General features: G+C 39.4%; 1 protein-coding gene across 1 annotated transcript; it reads left to right on the plus strand.

The window, feature by feature from the left end:
• Positions 1–252: 252 nt before the first annotated feature.
• LOC131459347 (paired amphipathic helix protein Sin3a-like) lies at positions 253–19,597 on the plus strand. Its single transcript, XM_058629071.1, has 21 exons — positions 253–449; positions 3,925–4,141; positions 4,792–4,968; positions 5,152–5,258; positions 5,398–5,737; positions 5,877–6,128; positions 6,790–6,942; positions 7,324–7,479; positions 7,999–8,085; positions 8,189–8,307; positions 8,437–8,662; positions 9,078–9,194; positions 9,412–9,650; positions 9,773–9,956; positions 10,416–11,007; positions 11,153–11,322; positions 11,737–11,910; positions 12,588–12,680; positions 14,397–14,491; positions 16,654–16,861; positions 18,003–19,597. The coding sequence occupies exons 2-21, from the start codon at positions 3,947–3,949 to the stop codon at positions 18,219–18,221; spliced, it is 3,903 nt and encodes a 1,300-aa protein (XP_058485054.1). The 5' UTR covers positions 253–449; positions 3,925–3,946; the 3' UTR covers positions 18,222–19,597.
• The last annotated feature ends 772 nt before the right edge of the window (positions 19,598–20,369 follow it).

Here is a 20,369-nt window from a genome sequence, read left to right on the forward strand (position 1 = left end):
ATGTCAGTATGACCCCATGAAGAAGAAAAAAAAGAAGAGGAGAGAAGAATAATGTGGTAATGCAAAACTACGCGTGCCACCTGTCGTTAAACACCACCACATACTATACTAACTATCTTAACCAGCCTTGCACTAACATTGGCTCACGGCCTTTACAGTATTTGTTTTCATTCAGAAGAATTGACCAATTCCAGTCGAGACTGGGAGGAGACCAGCCCGCCTTCGCGGTAGACACGCCTCTATGTTCAAGGCACACCGCTTCATACATACACTGTTGTTAGCGACGTAGCCACCACGGTCAATTTAATTTTTGACATTTCTACTTGCGACCACTTCTCTTAAGTTCACTTTTTTTGTCACTGCCAGTTTAATGCCTGAGTAGCGACTTTGTGTTTGGACTCCGTTGGACTGGTGCTCCAAGCTGTTGCTGGTGGCAGTCCTGCTGCGAGGTAAGTTGAAGTAGTGTTAGCCCGTTAGCCGAAGACAGCCTGTACTGCTGGGAGGGAGGGGGAGGTTGGTTGTTGTGCTAACCTAGCATGTATTGAGCTGCTACCTTCCCTTGTAATAGCCTAATAGAGAGTTTACATCAACACTTTTTTTCGACCGATTGCCATTTTGTGTTTTAATACCCACATGAAAATAGCACACGGCTGCTTCAGGAGCGGCTGTATGGGCTCGCAGGTTCGATAACTTGGTCAAGCTAGCAAGCTAAGAGCGACGACCATGAATTAGCTGACAGGCTAATGCTTACTAGACTGACCTGGCTCCGTGCAGTTTGGTGCATTTCGTTTTTGCTTTATTGTGTTTTACTGCCTGGGTCGATGTGGTTTTGAGATGAACGCGACCAGCGAAGAAGGCGTTTTGTGTTGATAGTCCAGTCTTTTCTGTCAAACTACTTGTTTAACTTGACTTTAATGCGACGGTAGCGTCATATGGAAGGTGGTGTTAGCTTTTTGGCTAGCCAGTGTTGTCTTGACCCAGCCAGAAACCACCACCTCAGTTTATTACGGAACACGTAACTTTGTATAATAGTACTGTGGGATCCGTGTATAAAATACAAAGCCCATTATGTTGTCGTGGTTACAGTTGCGATCGAACTATTGGCTATTTTATTTTCGACGCCTTGTTTAAAACGTCAATTCTGCAACGCTTGGCTCAGTCCCGTTCACCGAGGACTGTCATCGACCACCTTCAGACACAAACCTGCCCACTTTTATGCTAAACCGACCTTTTAGTTTGGCTTAGCTTGCTTGCCTCTTAACTTCGAGCTAGCGAAAGCCAGAAACAGCCATCGAGCAGTCAGTTCGTGAAAAACGGACAGAGCTTGGTGTTTGGCAGAGAGGGGGAGGGGATGAGGCAGGGCTACAGCGAGCGAGAGAGAAAGACAGCGCCTACATGCCTGTAAAGTGTTAACTGGCGGCTAATTATTAGCCTTTTCGACGAATCTTAGTTAATTTTACTGAAAATGACGTTATTTTGGCATTTCGTCCAATAAAATCTACATATGGATATGCGACAAACACGACATCTGCAACGGAAAACCGTACACTCGGCCATCGTGTTCTCCCTTAAAGGTGGTTGTAGGCAATGAGGCACAATGTCTGCTCTGCGCCGACCAAATGTAATGACGTACGGTTAGGGAGCGTCACTGAATTACTTTACTCTGTACGTGTGTGCTGAAAGCCACGTTAGGTGGGCTTTCATTGGTCTCTTGTTTTTCACATTTTGATTTGTGCCAAAAGGAATGATGACACTGAAAAAAAATATTTGGTTAGGGGAGGCGGAAAAGTTGGCTTATTGATAAAAGGTACATTTGACAAAGTAAAAAGGTGATTTAAAGACTGAAAAGTCACTCCAGATTCTGCATTTCACTGCTCTGAAAAATGTAAAAAAAAAAAAAAAACGACAGATACGGTAACAAAAAAAGCACGAAATGCCTTCCTCGATATGCTGCAAGAAGCAGATATTGCTACACAAATAGATGGGAAGCAGCCACAAATAGTGACCACGAATTAACACCTATTGGCACAATTTATTTTCATCATCAAATTGCACCTTCCTATCCTTCTGTGGTGACCCAGTCTTAATATTTTGTGCCACCTGACGTAACTGATGTCCCAAAAATCTGTTAAAATTTGCTTAACATATTAATGTAACAGTAATAATTAAAAAGCTACAAGAAGCTGTCTTTATGCATATACATATCAGTTGTTTTCTGAAAAGTTGTGTCATAATGTAGTTCATTAAAAGTATGCACATTAAATACATTTTTTCTCAAAGGGAGGTTTCATGTGCCCATAAATTAGCGAAGTTTATATACACTAATGTGTTGGGGGGTGTCCACTCAAGTCAGTCATGAATTCCTTGTCTTAAGTTATATTCTGGAAAGTAAAGGGCAGTAAAGCTGTAATATAAAAGGGTGACTTCAGTCACTAGAATTTTGCTTGTGATTTGACTGATGGTCCCTAACCCTAGCCCCAGCTTTTCTGCTTAACATTTACAGTATGTGTTTTTAGGTACAGCCATAGACAGGCATTTGCCATTTTGCCAGAATATGTCTTGCTTTTGTTTAAGTAAAGCAAGTTTATTTTTGCCTTTGCTTCTCCATGAGTGTATGGATGATTTACAGTGAGCCTTTCCTTTTTGTTTGTGATTTGTATTTTAAGTAATTAACCTAACATGATTTTTCCATGTGTAGTGTTAGTGCAAATTGAAGTAAAATTTATATGTTTTTACATAAAGTACTGCAGTTTAATAATTATGTAAACATACATTGTATAATTGTGCGCACAGTGTGGACTTTTCTAACCTTTTCACATGTGTGCCAGTTATCTTAAAATGCTGTTTAATGACAATATTTTAGATCATACATGGACAACATGTGGCCCTGGAACCAGTTTTATCCAAACCATGATGTCCTCATGGGTTACGTCAAGTTAGAGCTTGCTCAATTTTGCAATTTTTTTTAACCAAAGGTGGACATCTAAATATTATTTCACAGAGCTCGATATGTCTGATATGGTGAGACATTTGAAGTGACTGCTCAGGATGTGAGTAGCGCTATAAGAATTTACTGCAGACACAGACTAAACATTTCAGTTTCGCACCTTTCATTAATAGCATTTAACTAGTGAAACTCAACCAGACTTTTATTTTGAAATAGTCACAAGGAAGTAAGGTTGCCCGTCACGGCTAAAAAATATATCATTACAGTGTTTTTACTTTAAAATGTAAATGCTATGCATGTTGATTATAACGGTGCGTCTATCGATTATCAGTTCTTTAAAACTTTCTATTTGTGGCCCTTCATTTGTGTCATTGTGGCTGTATGGAATGGAAAGGAAAGTAATTTCTTTGTATGTTAAGGAAACAATACAGAGAAGGTTGGTGTTACATTTCAGTAATTTTTCAATGGCATATTTGGTTGCAATTTTTTATTTAGAGGTGCCAGTTGTAATGTCACTCAAATTAGTTGCTAAAATGGCGTATTCTTCGATTGACACAATACCACTCAACAGTTGGAGCCACAAGTGATTGTGTCAATTTAGCATTTATGTAATAATAATCATCATCACAGTAAAACATATATGGTACATACAGTTCTATAACATTATTACCCTCTGTACAGTCCATGCTAGGAGAAACACATTAAATATTTTAGTAAACATGTTCAATAAATTCTGATCAAAAGTATCACTTGTTGTTTTACAAATGGGGACATTTGTGTAGGTGTAATTATGGTTCTGAACATCAGAAGACATGTACTTTTCCTGCCAGCTTCTTTTTGTCATTCTCTTTCCATAAATGCCCAGGCTGCCTGTTCTTGACAAATGTTTGAAACTATGTACTTGCTTAAGCTCACACTCACAAAGTAAGTAATCCCTAGCAGCCTGCTAACTGTCCATCTGTCTTTGTTCACTTTAGCCTCTTTGAATATGTGTATACAATGAAAAGGCGTGTGGAGGACCAGGAATCAATATTTGCACCCCAGCAACAACAGTTCCGTCGCCCCCCAGTTCAAGCTATTGCAGAGAGCTTCCAGCACCGGGCCCTAGCCCCGGCCCCTACTGTGATCGAGGCAGCCACAGACACCATGCAGCCGTCCACTGGTATTCAGTATTCCCTTCCCCAGGGCTACCAGGTATGATGTTATGACAGCAAAGTGACTGTTTAAATCAGTTGATAATCACTGTTAACTCTGCACCAGTCTGGCTCTGTGGCCTCTTTATTTTAGTAGATTTTCTTTTCTTCGTCTTTGCATTTGAGCAGAATTTGAAAACAGTGTTAGCATCGAATAATATTAATCTTGAATGGTCAGTGGTTCAAAATCCCTTCTTTTAAGCCGTATTTCCACTGGGCGGAACGGTTTGGTACAGTACATATTGTTTTGCGGTTTCCATCAGGAAGAGTAACAAAATAACCGCCTCCAACCGTTCTTTGGTACCCTTCCCAGAGTAACATGGTACCTCAAAATGCTTACGGCCAGCCCGTTTGGCGATAGAAAAATGTCACTCCCGTGCTATCGGTTTAAATATCTCATGGAAGTTGAGGCAAACGCCCACAGACTATTCTCATACAAAGCTTGATGTCTTGTTGAGTGGAAACGCAAGCTTGACCCAGAACTTTACCATTCCAAACCGTATTGTACTATTCCAAACCGAATCGTACCATGACAGAAACGCAGCATTAGTGTAATTACAAAACATGTACAGAACTCATAACTCATTGAAGAAATGCTTATCTTCTAATGTTTATGGATATTAAAATTTCAGTTGCCTTTCTTCCTAAAAGGTGCCCACAATGCCTCAGAGCACAAGTGGACACGGACACAATACTGCACCTCATGTTGGTCCCCATGCACATAATCTGTCAGTACCGCCCCAGGGTCCTGCAGTGATCCAAGGTCATGTCCATCCACCTGCTCCCCTAAATTCTACTCAAGGACAGCAGCAGTTTCAGCGATTGAAGGTACTTAATACGTGGACAAACAGGCAATTTAAATGTTTTGAAATGTTCATGATGTGATTATCATCAAGCTGATTCACATTTTGAGACCTTATCACCTAAGTTCATATTTATCATGTGCTCATTTGTTATAAAAATTTGGGTATAAGGGGGTGAGATCTGCTAATAATTTCTCACTCTCACTAGGTTGAAGATGCCTTGTCCTATCTGGATCAAGTGAAGCTGCAATTTGGCAATCAGCCTCAAGTGTATAATGATTTTCTTGATATTATGAAAGAGTTTAAGTCACAGAGGTGAGTTGTAATTTAATAGTTGTTTTCCTAATCTTGTGGATGAAATCCATAAGCATTTGTGAAGTTTAAGCATGTAACGTACACAACAAAATCTGTTAACCCAAATGATAATTACTATCTTTTTGTTGGGTTACCACAGCATTGACACTCCTGGAGTCATCAACCGTGTGTCACAGCTCTTCAAGGGCCACCCAGACCTGATAATGGGCTTTAACACCTTTTTGCCCCCTGGATACAAGATTGAGATTCAAACAAATGACCTAGTTAACGTGACCACACCAGGTCAGATCCACTACATCACCCCTCAAGGTATTTCTGTTCAGAACATCCTTCCAAGTGGAGCACCCAGCCAACCAACAAGCCATCACCAGCACCAGACTCTGCCGCAGGCTGGCCCTCACACCACCACCACCACCACCACCACTACTACCACTACTCCTCCCAACCCCACCCCACCAGCTCCAAATAAAACCAGCAAGGTAGAAGATTTTTAGATATTTGCCAATTAATTAAGTAGAATAAGCCGGAAACATTATTGTATATTGTTGTGTTAAGGCTCCAGTTTGTCAGACTGATAAATGCTTAATCGTGCATGTGCATGTCTTTTGTGCTCAACAGCCAATTCAGTCTCCAGCCCATACACCCACCAGCCAGCCCAATCCATCGATCCCATCCTATGTCTCCCCACGCTCACCCTCAATTCAGTCCCACACTCCTGTAAGCAGCACACCATCTAGTGGGCCACCTCTCCAGACCAACCAGCCTGTGGAGTTCAACCATGCTATAAACTATGTCAACAAGATCAAGAATCGCTTCCAGGGTCAGCCGGAAATCTACAAATCCTTTCTGGAAATCCTGCACACATACCAGGTAATAAAATATACATTCGTACACATTTACGTGTTCATATTTTCCTCAATCCAATTAAAACCAAAAAAAAATACAAAATCCCTATTTACATGGATAAAAAGAAGTTATTGTTTTATGAGATGTTTATATATCAAGCATTTATATGACGATAAACCATTTTGATGCGTGCAGAGAAAGAAGCTTCAATTCTGCCTGTATTGTAAACAAACACTTATGTCTATTTTAATTTCTCTCCTCTCTGGCATTTGTGACCTTATTTTCTGTTTATTACTCTACTACTTTTTTAATACCTTACTACTATTTTTATTCTTTCCTGTTTAGTTACTTCTTTTTCTATTGACATACTTCATTGTCTTCAAGCAAAACTTGTGTTTCTTCTGTTCTTTGTAATACAGCTACATACTCGGTGGTTCTTTATGCTCCTGCATTCATTTAACGGGAAGAGGGCAGGAGGACATTTACATGACTCCAAGCTCATTTAATTTACTGCCCTACAATCTCTACTTCTTTTTTACTTTTCTAATAAGAAAACTGTGTCAATTCAGATCACTTTGTAAACATGGCTTCTTAAAATTGATTCCAGCTCTGTACCATGGGCTGTTGGACTGCTTTGTTTTTGTCTTGATAATTGGATACCTCTTATTTGTTATAAATTATCCAGAAGGAACAAAGAAATGCTAAAGAGGCAGGAGGTAACTACACTCCAGCACTGACTGAGCAGGAGGTCTACACTCAGGTGGCAAGGCTCTTCAAGAACCAGGAGGACCTGCTCTCAGAGTTTGGACAGTTCCTGCCCGATGCAAACAGCTCAGTGGTAAGTCTTTGTGAATACACTCGTACCTCATTGTTCACTTTCACTGCACCATTAAACTAATGTGGCTTGTTGACTGGAAACTCAATGTGTATACAATCCATTAGTATACATTAGTACAGAAGCTCAGTGGTAGAGTGACTTGTCTTTCAACTGGAAGATTGTTCGATTCCTGACTCCACTAGTCTACGTGCCAATGTGTCCTTGGGCAAGACACTTACATGGTCACTTGTTTCCTGTCCATGTGTCATGACATATTCCCCTTTTTACTTGTGTGATTAGTTTTACCAAAATTGACCACATGTACACACATCGTCTTTGAGCATGCCTGTTGTTGTTGTTGTTTTTTAGTCTTTGGTGAGGTTATGATGGTGCTTCTTTCAGATGCTGAGCAAGGTTGCTCCGGACAGGGCAGAGTCAGTGCGCAACGATCATGGTGCAACTGTAAAGAGACCTTTACCAAACAACAAACAAAGGCTGAGCCAGAATGGCCTGCCAATCAGAAGACCATCTGGTGTGGGAGCCACGCCGCCTCTCAAGGTACACACCACCACACCATGTTACTGTCAGTTTATATTTACAGTATCTGTTTGTACTTTTTGTGTCTTTCTTCCATGTTACAGTAGAAATAGTCTGTATGCTGGTCCCCAGAGATTGAGATTGCTGGTTTTTCATTAGATTTGATTATGGCATGTTTCCACCGCCTCGCCACGGCAGGGTTAAGTTGCGTTTCCACTAGAGTTGTTCCGATAAAACTCTCTGTAATCAGATGTCTGTGCACATGTCTGTGTGCACCAGGGACACCTGTGATCTCTGAGTATGTGTTATCATTCACGGGTAATATTGCAAATTAAAAGAGAGACGCACTCAATCAGGTTGACAGACTAAAAATTAAGGCGGGCTCTTTGTCTTGATATAACATTATTGCATTTTAGTTTAAAAGCTTCCTCCTGTTGTCACTGATTTACCCATTACCCTTATGGGAGTGTGTCTTCCATTCTATACTGCATGCTGCATTAGGAGACAGTTATACTCATTATGTCTTTATTAATCTTGCAGAAGAAACCCAAAATAATGGGGAAGGACCACAGCTTGACTGATGTCAGCAAACACAGTACCAGCACTGAAACTATGTTCTTTGAGAAGGTCAGTGTTTTTCGCTCATCATTTTTATAAAGTTAATAATGTTATGAAATCATTATGGGGCTGTTCATTTATATTTTTGTCATCACTGAAATCATTTTAACAGGTGAAGAAGGCTCTTCGGAGTTCTGAGGCTTATGACAACTTCCTTCGATGTCTGCATATCTTCAATCAGGAAGTTATTTCTCGTGCCGAGTTGGTCCAATTAGTCATCCCATTTCTTGGGTGAGTTTAAACACTGCCTTTCAGTGCTATGAATAAACATGCCTACAATCATCAACGCTTCAAGCATGTATAGCTGCACTGTTCTCTATAATTATTCATTTTACATTTACTGCATGATTTGATTTACAGAAAATTCCCAGAACTTTTCACCTGGTTTAAAAACTTCCTGGGCTACCGAGAGTTTAGCCATGGGGAGCAGAGCCATGCTGAGAGTTTACCCAAGGAGCGTGCAACAGAGGGCATTGCCCTGGAGATTGATTACACGTCCTGCAAGAGGCTGGGATCCAGCTATAGAGCTCTGCCCAAGAGCTACCAGCAGCCAAAGTGCACAGGAAGGACGCCACTGTGCAGAGAGGTGAGTGTTTTCTTTTGCAGAAGGCTAACCAGTTACACCTTACATTACTTGGCCAAAAATCTATTTTTGTTTAATATGTCGTTAAAATCTTAGTTTTTTTTTTGTCAAAGATCCATAAGCTTTAAATGACTGGGTTAGGGTTAGGGTAGATTACAAAGTATTGCCAAAAAACAACTTAGATTTCAATTCACATTACATTGTAAATTGTAAACACTCTGTTCCATGCAAATGCACCTCATGCAGAATATTTAGGATTTAAAGCAACACACAACAGCCACATCACATGTGTAGTGGAAGCTCTGTGGTGGCTCAAATTGAATTGGCTGGCAATTGAATAGCATGTCAAATCAGGGTCATTACCATTAAGGCTATATTTGTGTGAAATGTTTTAATCGAAGTAAATTGACAATTTCAGGTTCTGAATGACACATGGGTGTCTTTTCCATCTTGGTCTGAGGATTCTACATTTGTGAGTTCTAAGAAGACACAATATGAGGAGCACATTTACAGATGTGAGGATGAACGCTTTGAGGTGAGGACTCTCCACATTCCAAAGTAAAAAGAAAATGCTGCTACTTATATGGTTAGAAGAACACAGGCAGCACTTGATTGTTGTTGTTGCTGATAAGTCAAAAGACACCAGAATCACTGTACACTCTAATATCCTCTCTGATACCAGCATCCATTATCACCTATAGTTCCTCAAAAGTTCTTTTGGCAGACATTTCACAGATTTTTCTCTCATTTAGCTGGACGTTGTGCTGGAGACCAACCTTGCCACGATACGAGCCCTGGAAGCCGTGCAGCGGAAGCTATCACGGATGTCCGCTGAGGAGCAGTTGCGCTTCAAGCTGGACAACACAATGGGTGGCTCCTCAGAGGTCATTCACCGTAAAGCCATTCAGAGGATATATGGAGACAAGGCCCATGACATCATTGATGGGCTTAAGAGGAACCCAGCTGTGTCTGTACCCATAGTCCTAAAAAGGTTTTTGGTCAAATTTTATCTCACTATCTGCCTCATTTCTGGCCTTAACTTGTTTTTATTTTATGAAATTTGTTTTATTTTCACTTATGGTTGTGAATTTCCTTTCTTTGTCACTCTGTTAGATTGAAAATGAAGGAGGAGGAGTGGAGAGAAGCCCAGAGAGGCTTCAACAAAATCTGGCGGGAGCAGAATGAAAAGTATTACCTGAAGTCTCTGGACCATCAAGGCATCAACTTTAAGCAAAATGACACTAAAGTGCTGCGCTCAAAGACCCTGCTCAACGAAATTGAGCTGCTATATGATGACGTAAGTACACCTTTGTATATGTGAGCATAAGCCAAATAACGTAACAGCAAATAAACACCAAATTTAAAAATACTAGGGATGTATACAATGATACTACAATGTTTTGTTAATTTTATGAAATCTGATCTTGAGTAGCAACAACTTTAAAATATGTCAATTCAAAGTTGTCAATAAATGCAGTATATAATCAAATTTTATGATAAATATTCCTACATTATACATGTTTATTACTGCCATAGACATTTGATGTTTTATTTTGTATCTGGACATTTCCAAAATTGTTGTCTATATTTCTTCAATTATGACAAAAAAAAATCAAAAGGGATAATTTTAGGGGCTGATAAAAACCAGGGCAAAATAATTGGTTAATTCATTCAGAGATGCTGTTGTATATCTGTTGTACTCTGTAAGGTCATTGTGATGGAAGTTGTTCGGTGTTCTCCTGTTTATGTCTCGTAGCGCCAGGAGCGAGCATCCGAGGAAACTACCACACCGCCACCGAGCGGCCCACACATGACCCTGACCTATGATGACAGCCAGATTCTGGAAGATGCGGCTGCCCTCATTATTCACCACGTTAAAAGACAGGTGGGCATCACAAAAGAAGACAAGTACAAAATCAAGCAGATCATTCACCACTTCATCCCTGACCTGCTGTTTGCGCGGCGAGGTGAGCTCTCCGATGTTGAGGAGGAGGAGGAGGAAGAAGAGGAGGAGGAAGAGGACATGGAGGTAAATCAAGATAGCCCCAAGAAGCACAATGGCTTGTTAGGTGGCAGCCCATCAAAGTCAAAGCTCCTCTTCAGCAACACAGCAGCGCAGAAGCTACGGGGAACAGACGATGCCTATAACTTGTTCTTTGTGAACAACTACTGGTACATCTTCTTACGTCTCCACCACACTCTCTGCTCTCGTCTGCTGCGAATCTACGAGCAAGCCGAAAAGCAGATTGAGGAGGACAACCATGAGCAAGAGTGGGAAAAAGAAGTGTTGGGACTCAAAAGGGAGAAAAATGAAAATCCAGCAATTCAGCTGAAAATGAAAGAGCCTAGTAAGTGATAAAACAAAGCAGTGGTTTAGATGTTTGTTGATGCCTTTCTACATATTGCATTCACATCCACAAATAATCTTTTCCCCACATATGCTTGGTCTTGTAATGTTTAACTGTATAACTCATCACATTTTTTCTCCTGCAGTGGATATTGATGTGGAAGACTTTTACTCTGTGTTTCTGGAAATGGTGCGCAACCTTTTGGATGGAAACATGGAGCCAGTTCAATACGAAGACTCTCTGAGGGAAATGTTTACCATCCATGCCTACATTGCCTTTACCATGGATAAACTCATCCAGAGCATTGTCAGACAGGTCAGCTCACTTGAGATTATATCATTTGATTTTGTCGAATGCAAATAAGTTATTCATTATTTTGTGAAATGTATGTAGTCTAATCCTGATTGAAAATTTACTTTTTGTATTAGTTTTGAAAGATTATATGGCTTTTGAGTGCGACAGTAGGCCTGACCCGTACCGTGACAGAATGAAACAATGGATGTAGCTCTATAGAGAAACATCACCAAAAACACACGTTGTTCAGTTCATAAAATTCAGAGATCAATGTTTTTAGGGTGGAGCTGGTAGATGATCTACCATGAGATGATCCTAGGCTGTAAAAGTGAATCAAACTGGGACCTTAGGAAACTGAATGTATCTGAATTGAATGCAACTTTAAGTGCTGCTCTGCCTTACAGCTTCTGCATGTTAAACCTATTGCTTTTTCAGCTGCAGCACCTTGTTACTGATGATGTTTCTGCACGCGTAACGGACATGTACCTGAGTGAAAGTGCCAATAAAGCGACGGGGGGCACACTGTCCACACAGACATCAAGGACCACAGCGGAGGGGGTCTACCAGCGCAAGGCAGAACAACTCATGACAGACGAGAACTGCTTCAAGGTACCAGAAAACCCAGATATTAATCGGAACCAGTCGAATTTTCTTGTTGGAGAAGTTCTGTCAAATGAAACAAAGTCCACTAGTGGTCCTTTTAAGTTTAATCATAGATTATCTTCTGTGAATTTTAGATGGAGCTTGTATGCACTTACACACCATATGATTTTACAGGCAGTAACAGAAAAATAAGTATGTGTATATGGAAGAAAAAAAATTTCTTGTGTGTACTCGTATAATTCTGTTGTTTTCTCATTCAGTGAGTGACTGCAGTTCCCACTCTTAAACAGCAAAGTGCGCTGTAACATTACTCAAAGGAATCCAGTCGTCCAGAAGAGTGTTGACATGTGGTTGCTGAAGTATTTTATTTAGGGACACAGTATTTTCTCTTGGGGTTAGAGTGTGAGCTGTGTCTCCAGATGCTATTTGAATGTTTTCTCTCAGTCAGTCGATGCTCATTTGGCAAACGTTCTTAGCAATCCAGTAAGCCATCTCGTTTCTTGCTTACTTATTTTATTATTTCATTATTCACCCATGACAAATGCACTCTTGTATTGAATTTTGGCTCCTGTTTTTCAACCTTTTTAAGTGAAATTTTCTTGACTTTCAAAAGTTTCAAAGTTGCTTGACTTTGGGCGCTTTGCTGACTGGCGGTTTCCTGTGATTGCTTGTGTTTTTTGTAGTTGACATTTACAAAGAGCCGGGGATCTGTCAGTTTGGCCATGGAGCTGCTGGACACAGAAGAGGAGATCTCTGATGAGCCGGCAGAGGCAGAGGTAAATCTTTTTCATTAAACTTGACTTACTAAGGCATCATTTTATTAGATACCCCTACCTGCTCCTGTGAACAGCAGCTATTATTACATTATTATACAGTAAATTGCTTTTTTTTTTTTTTTTTTTTGAAGTCTGAAGTGCATTGGAAAAATTTGATCCCAAAAAATCAGCTGGTCCTGATGGTTTGGATCCATTTTTCCTAAAGCTGGCTGCTGATTTAAAAGTTTTAAATGATGTGTTTGAGGCATTGGACTCAAAAAAGTTTTGTGTTGCCCTGTTCATTGACCTGTCCAAGGCATTTGACACTGTGGATCACAATATTTTGCTAGATATTCTCATCAAAAAAGGCATCTCCACACAAGCTACTACTTGGGTAAAAGATTATTTGGCAAATAGGACACAATGTGTTCAGATGGCTGGAGTTGGTTCCACTTTTCTTGAGGTCACAAAAGGTGTACCTCAAGGCTCAGTCCTAGGACCACTTTCATTTACAATTTATATTAACGATCTGTGTGCAAACTTGTCCAATGTCTCACACCATTTTGAAACTGATTTTAAATGCTGAAGAATCCCAAATAATGTTTTTTCAAACTCATCTGTTCCTATGGAACAAATCCCCTCAATTAGAACTTCCCATGGCAGAGCTCTTGAGCTGGTTACCAGTTATAAGTACCTGGGATTTATTATTGATGGGGAGCTATCTTTCAAAGTGCATGTTAGAAATTTGGTTTCTAAATTAAGGGTGAAGCTCGGTTTCTTTTATAGAAACAAGTCTTGTTTCTCCCTCAGAGCTAGGAAGTTCCTGATATCAGCGACATTCTTACCAATACTTGACTATGGCGATGTTGTGTACATGTGTGCCTCTAACAGTTGCCTACAGTCTTTGACTCCAGTCTATCATTGTGCTCTGAGGTTCATCACTGGCTGTAGCCGCCTCACCCACCACTGTGAACTGTATGCCAAAGCTTCCATGTCTTCTCTGTCTGAAAGCCGCTACACACACTGGATGACTCTGGTCTATAAGGCTCTTCTCGGCTTGGTTCCTACTTATTTAAGTACTTTTCTTCAGCGGACCAGAAGCCATTATGCCTTACGTTCAAATGACATTTTGCACTTGTCTGCCTCACGCGTTCGGACCGAAATGGGAAAAAAAGCTTTCAGTTTCTCTGCCCCCTCTGCTTGGAATACCCTCCAAACTGAACTTAAATTGCATGCTCTTATTTCACTGGGAGCTTTCCGCTCCATCTTAAAAGATAGACAACAAAAATCCATTGAACAGTGCCTGTGTTCTTAAATTGTTACTGTGACCACAACTCTTGCACTTTATGTTTGTCTAGTTGTACTCTTGTATTTCTATGTTTGTATTGTAGTTGCTGCCTTCCTGTTTTTATTTAACTATGATGTGTGCTGCTGCCTTTCTTGGCCAGGTCACCCTTGTGAAGGAGATCTTGATCTCAATGGGTCTTTTATCTGGTTAAATAAAGGAGAAATAAAAAAAATATATATATTTTTTTTGTAAATGAATTATGTCCCAGAATGTTAATTCAATCAATACATTATGATTGGTATTTGGTTTTAGATTAGTTGATAATCTATTCCCTAATGAATAGAATTTGTCTTCTTAAATAGCCCACAAGTGCCTGCCATGTAAAGCAATAACACCTGCTGCACATCATTGATTACCCATCTGATGCACTGCTCTCTACTTCTCCGCAGAGGTGGTCAGACTACGTGAGCAGATACCTGAACTCAGATTCTGCATCCCCAGAGCTGCGTGAACATTTGGCCCAGAAGCCGGTGTTCCTCCCCAGGTGAGGCTCCAGCCATGTCTCCCTCTTGTCTTCACTCTTAAAGCTTGTGTCCTGAGGCACTAGTCAGCTGAGCAGCCACTCCACTCCGAGCCAAAACTCCTGCCAATTACGACTCATTTTCAGACATAGAAACAGTGGTAACTTCTGCACAAGCCCAACTTAGGAAGTTTTCTCTTGTCACAAAACTTGTAGGCATAAGGTTTCTTCCTTTTTTGTAACAGACAAACATAAAAGGTGTGAAAGGGTTTATAAAGAAGAGTAATGCTGCAGTTATGCGGAAGCACTTGCAGCATCTGAATGCCCCCCTCCTGTCTGTTAGGAAACTTATTGGCCATTGACATGACTTTCTCTGTTTCTGACCTCTGCCTCTCTTGGAAGATTGCACTTTAAGTGGCCATCTTTTAAAAAGAAAATAATGGAATTTATTTATTAATGGATTCAGTTCATTTTAATGGGGTTTTTTATTTATTAAGCGTAACGTTCTTTTAAAATGGTTTTGGCTTGACGATGGGCTTTGAATCTATAAGCAAAGATTTGGTTTGTTTTTTCACATTGTATAGAACTATTATGGTGATTTTCATTGTGTATCGTGAGGACAAAAGTCATTGAATGCACAAGCTGAGAGCAAAACAAATGGGTTCCACCTTATGTCATTTTTATTTTAATTTCTACAATATTTGTGACCGGAGTTTGGGACACTGAAGCTCTTCATTAGAATCTGAGAGACTTTTAGGGATAACAGTGAAGTCTGGATTTTCTTTTTTTTTCTTTCATTATCATGCCCTTTTGTTTGTGATTGTATTCAGATCAAAGGTCCTGTATGTGACTCAATCACTGTTTGCAACTGTAAATGTTGAAATGTCCATATATTTAAGTCTGTGATACAAAGTGTTATGTTTGTGATCATTTTCAGTGGAAACGGTGCACTCCCGTTGCAACGTTTTGTTGTGGGTGAGAGTTTTCCACTGGGTTGACAGAGCTTAGTGCTCATATGTTTTTTAACTCTGGTCAAGCACATTATCTGCAACACTTGTACAGAGGAGTAGGGTTTGTAAATAAAATTATCTAAATTGTATGTTCATATGTTGGTGTATTTCTTTCCTTGACACCTCAGAGCCGCGCACAGAGGCGTGCTTGTATTCGCTCTGTCTTTAAGAAAGAAAAAGAAAAAAGAGTGTCTGTCATCGTTGTTGGTGCTTTTTGAGTTTTTAGTTTCTTTGAGATGGCTGTCCATTACCATACACATTTCAAAAGTCTTTTTTAAATTTTTAGGTTTTCTCTGATTTAACCCATTGCATATATCTGATACCTGACTGTGATTTTAACAGTGGGGTCCTTCACATCTTATTTTTTATTTTATTTTATGTATTCATTGTATTTCCATCAAATCTATGAGAGGTCAGCAGCACAATAAGTCAAATGATTTGCCCTGTTTTATCTTCAATGGCAGTGAAATTCCAGCAGTTTCTTTTCCAGTTGTGTTGGGTCTTCATCTCATCATCATAACACTGGACATTTTGGTTGAAAGTTTGTGCACATCAAAGTATTCTCAGCATAACAGTTTTTACTTGTAATTGGCCTCACTGTCATGTCTTTTAAGTGGAGCCCTGAATGCAAAAATATGCTTCGCTCACCTGTAACCTCTGTGGTAAGTACACATTTAAAACTTTCATTCAGGTGGGGTGAACAATTATATTTTCATAACCTGCACAACATCTTGATCACTTTCCAATCAACAGAAGTATGAGTTGCCAATATATGACTACAATCGATAGGACTACAGTATGTGGCTGTGCACTGTACAGAGTTATTACGACTGCTGCCTCTGCTGCTCTTATAGATCCACATTGCCCACAAATGATTTGACGCCCAATCTAATTCAGTTACTCGGTGAGTTGCAATGCATGGGTTTTAAGTAATTGTTTAAAGGGACAGTCCTCTCAAATTTGACTATGCTCTTCTCAAATTTGTTTTCAATGTCATGCGTATTGTGCCTTACCACTTCCCCTTGTCCTGAAATTTGCATATTACATACTGTCAAACATAAAGTAACAGCTTGTGGATATTAGACATTTATGCAAACTTTACCGGTAAATGTGATCTGTTAATGTGCTGGAGGTCAGTCAGAATTATTCATGGCTGTCAAATCTCTTGGCCTCTAGGAATTTAAGGCGAATAAGAAAGTGCCAGAGAGGATGGGAGCAACTGCAACAGGAGCGAATGACTAAGGCTCCCTCGGTCAAGTCGCTGGACAGTAACATGGGGCTGAAGATGGAGTGCATGTTCAAGCTCAACTCCTACAAGATGGTCTATGTGTGCAAGTCAGAAGACTACATGTACAGGCACACCGCACTCACACGGGCACACCAGGTAAGAAGAAGACAGGTTATCAATATTTTTTTCTGCTCCTAAATTAGTTTTAATCTCACAACTTAAGCCCCAATATGACTGGAGCTGTGCACTGTCCTGCCAGTTTCATTGTATTAAGACAGCATCATTTGATATGGTTTTACATAGTGATTACATGCCGTTATTGACACTTAATGTTTATTGTTATTATTTATACTTTATTATAAACACTTAGATTACTTATATGTATTATAATTATATTTAAGTTAATTTACTTTAAAATCAGACTTTATAGAGTGAACGCACAGATTTGGACAATCTCATTTATCTGTAGTCCAGCCAGTGCAGGTTTCTATTCATCTCAAAAATCTATTATTGGCTTTAAATGTAAATTGCCTTTATTGCATCAACAAATATTGTAGTTGTTGAGTAGTGAGTAGGTTTTAACGCCTGAAGCAGTTCTCGTTTTTTCCTCTTATTACTATAGACTACTACTATCAGATGTTCAGATGTTCATGACATTAACAGTCAGATGAAATCAGCCAAAATCATTAGATTACTTATAATTATACTTAATTATAAAGTGTATTTGCCAAAGTAAAGTAATTGACTTTAAATAGTGAATTATTGGTTAGGCAATAAACTTGAATCATGTGCAGTTTTTCTCATAATTACCTGGGTTAGGGTTAGATAGGGTTGGATTTTGGAGTTTTGTCTTTTTCTCACTTTTAATCCGTATTTAAAATGTACGTTCCTTTTAAATGCATTGTATGTGTATTGATACTACCGTTGTGTGCTTCATGTAACTTTTATCTTTTGAGTTTTTGTGAACATACAAAGCAAATGTAATGTGTCACTTTCAATCAGCATTGGTCAAATGTAATCCATTGAGTTTTGTCTCTGATCTACTTTACTACTACTACTACTAATCTACTATCTAGTTTTATGAACAAAGTCCACATTTCATGTTTTTAATTGTGTGAGAGAAATAACGAGGGGAAACTGTCCCAACAGGACAAGCCTTAAAGTCAAAGACATGCCCAGATGACGTCTCCTGTCATCAGGCTAATGTGTTTTTACTTTATGTGAATTACTTTTGTTGACGTATTTATTTGACTCTGTCCCAGTAGCTCAGCAGTGTTCTGCTTGATGTCTTTTTCAGTCCCAAGAATGGGTGAACACGCGTCTGCACAGACGCTTTCAGGCGTGGCTGGACACTTGGGCCAAAGAGCATGTGACCAGTGACATGGCTGCCAACAGCCGCAAGTGGCTGATGGGAGACGAACGAGACGACCTGTTGCCCTGCACCACCTCCTGCTGCCCAGAGGTCCTACATTATCTCAATGTGAACAAGTACCGGGTGAAGTACAGAACTCTGTAGTCCCTCTGCTCTAAAGATAAACTGTGGCAGTGATGCTCGTCTCACAGCAAACTGCTAGGGTTGGTTTTAAATTATTCTGTAGCGTCATATGGATTTTTCTCCTGCTGGCCGCTACTGGATTTAGTTGCCAAAATCTTTTCAGGTTGTCAGTCCACGATACAAATGGGGTTGTAAATTCTTCTACCTTGTGGAACCATGCGAGACATTATTCAGGAACTGTGTCTTAACTTTCAAGCTTACACATGTTTGCAGCTTATGTGACCTAGAGGTGATGCAGGTTTGGTTTTTGTCCCATATACACAATGACACACAATCTCCTTTTGAATACTTTCACAATTTTAACTAAAACGTTAGGGGCGCAAAAACTCCACAAGCGGACAATGAAAAATGTTTTTCATTTTTCATTTAAAAACTGCCTCGTCATTTCACAGGACGTCAAAACCAACGACCTCAGCTTGTCTCTTTAGGTAGCAACAACACGTACCTGTTACCTCAGTTGAAATGTATGTCCTTGGAGCTTTATCTGGCTTCCAGCTGTAAACTTGTATATCCTGTGAATGTTTTCTTTTTCAGTGGTGAAGATGCAGCACTGTACTAATCATATAAATAAATAAATAAATAAAATGTGTCTGGCACCTGCTGGGTAGATACTTGGAGTGGGTGCAACACCAGCAGTGTGTATTAAGTATAATTTATGACCACACAAATGTTTTGTATAAATGTGATGTTTATATCTAGATTTTCTTCTTCTTTTTTTTCCTTTTTTTTGTAAATCAAATGTCATTTTTGTGTAGTGTACATTAACAGATGCTTAGTATCAATCTTTAGCGACAGATTGCAAAGAAGTTTATAAAGAAGATGGTAAATTTTAACTTTTTTCTTTTTTTTTACCAAAGGATTTTTGTGGTCTGACCAACATGTGTGTCATCGGAATCTCTGCATTTCACTTTTTCCAAACCCTCCTCAGCATCACTCAAGATTTCACAGTGATTGAATGTAGCTGAGCAGCAAGTTCTTCTTCTGAAAGTACACTTCATGTCCTAGTTTCAAAGTACTGACGTCTCAACAGTACCACAACCTTTTTTTCTTCTATTCAAACGTTACCAAATGCTAGAATCAGACATGACGTGGCGTGTGTTTGTTTTTTATGCGCAGTGTTGATGACAAACACTGACTGATGCGTATAGTAGGTTTATGTGTGAATGTCGGCCTCGTATACAGTTGAAAGACTAACAGTACAAACAAGCAATAATTCCACTTCATTAAACTGTTGGTTTGTGTTTCCTGCTGAAATACAAATGTGAATGTTGTTTTCCCGAGGGATGTCAACTGAGTGTGTTCTTTTGTTTAGTTTTTTTCATATTCATATATATATATATATATATATATATATATATATATATATATATATATATATATATATATATATATATACATGTGTTTATATATATATATATATATATATATATACATACATATATATACATACATGTATGTATATATATATTTATGAATATAACAAGACAAGACAAGAACTGGCCCTGTAGATATTGTAGTTGAGGTGAAATGGTTAGATATCCATCACATTAATGTGTGATTTTCCTTGCGTAAACGTGAGGATCTGTGTTTTGTGACATGGCTCGCAACAAGAGCAGAAACGTGAAGGTTTTAGTAGACACTCGGACTAGCAACATGTCATCCTGCAGAATTCACCTGCATTTAAAGAATTTAGTCAGTAACGTAAGCAGCTGTAGACAATCTTGGAACACGTTATTTTTGTAACTGTGCGACGTTTGTTACTGAATCCCATAAGAAGTCCAGCGAGTGGAGCTGGTTGTACATAAAGACATTGTTTGTACCTCATTCTGTTTGTCTTTGCTCTTGCTTTTGTTGATGTTGTACCTGAGTGTTAGTATGGTGTTTTACATTAAACTATTATCTGAATAGAAACAAACTCGGTTTGATCACTTCCTTTTTCATTGCTGCTGATGTGTTTGCAGGCAGGTCTCTCTCCTGGGTCACACTGCGACGGTCACCTCCACACCTGCAGCACTGCTGCTGATACAAGCCTTTTCTTTCTAATACTTAATAGGAATGTTTGATATAATTTAATTCAAACTAGAAAAAGTTCATGTTTTTTGTGAGAGC

The sequence above is a fragment of the Solea solea genome, chromosome 5 (assembly GCF_958295425.1).
Source record: "Solea solea chromosome 5, fSolSol10.1, whole genome shotgun sequence".
In the NCBI taxonomy this organism is placed as follows: domain Eukaryota; kingdom Metazoa; phylum Chordata; class Actinopteri; order Pleuronectiformes; family Soleidae; genus Solea; species Solea solea.

Excerpts from the sequence above, each read along its gene's own strand:
- LOC131459347 (XM_058629071.1), top strand. The coding sequence starts at position 3,947 with ATGAAAAGGCGTGTGGAGGACCAGGAATCAATATTTGCACCCCAGCAA. Across the intron at positions 6,129-6,789 it reads AAATCCTGCACACATACCAG|AAGGAACAAAGAAATGCTAA; the intron begins GTAATAAAATAT and ends TAAATTATCCAG. Across the intron at positions 9,651-9,772 it reads GTACCCATAGTCCTAAAAAG|ATTGAAAATGAAGGAGGAGG; the intron begins GTTTTTGGTCAA and ends TCACTCTGTTAG.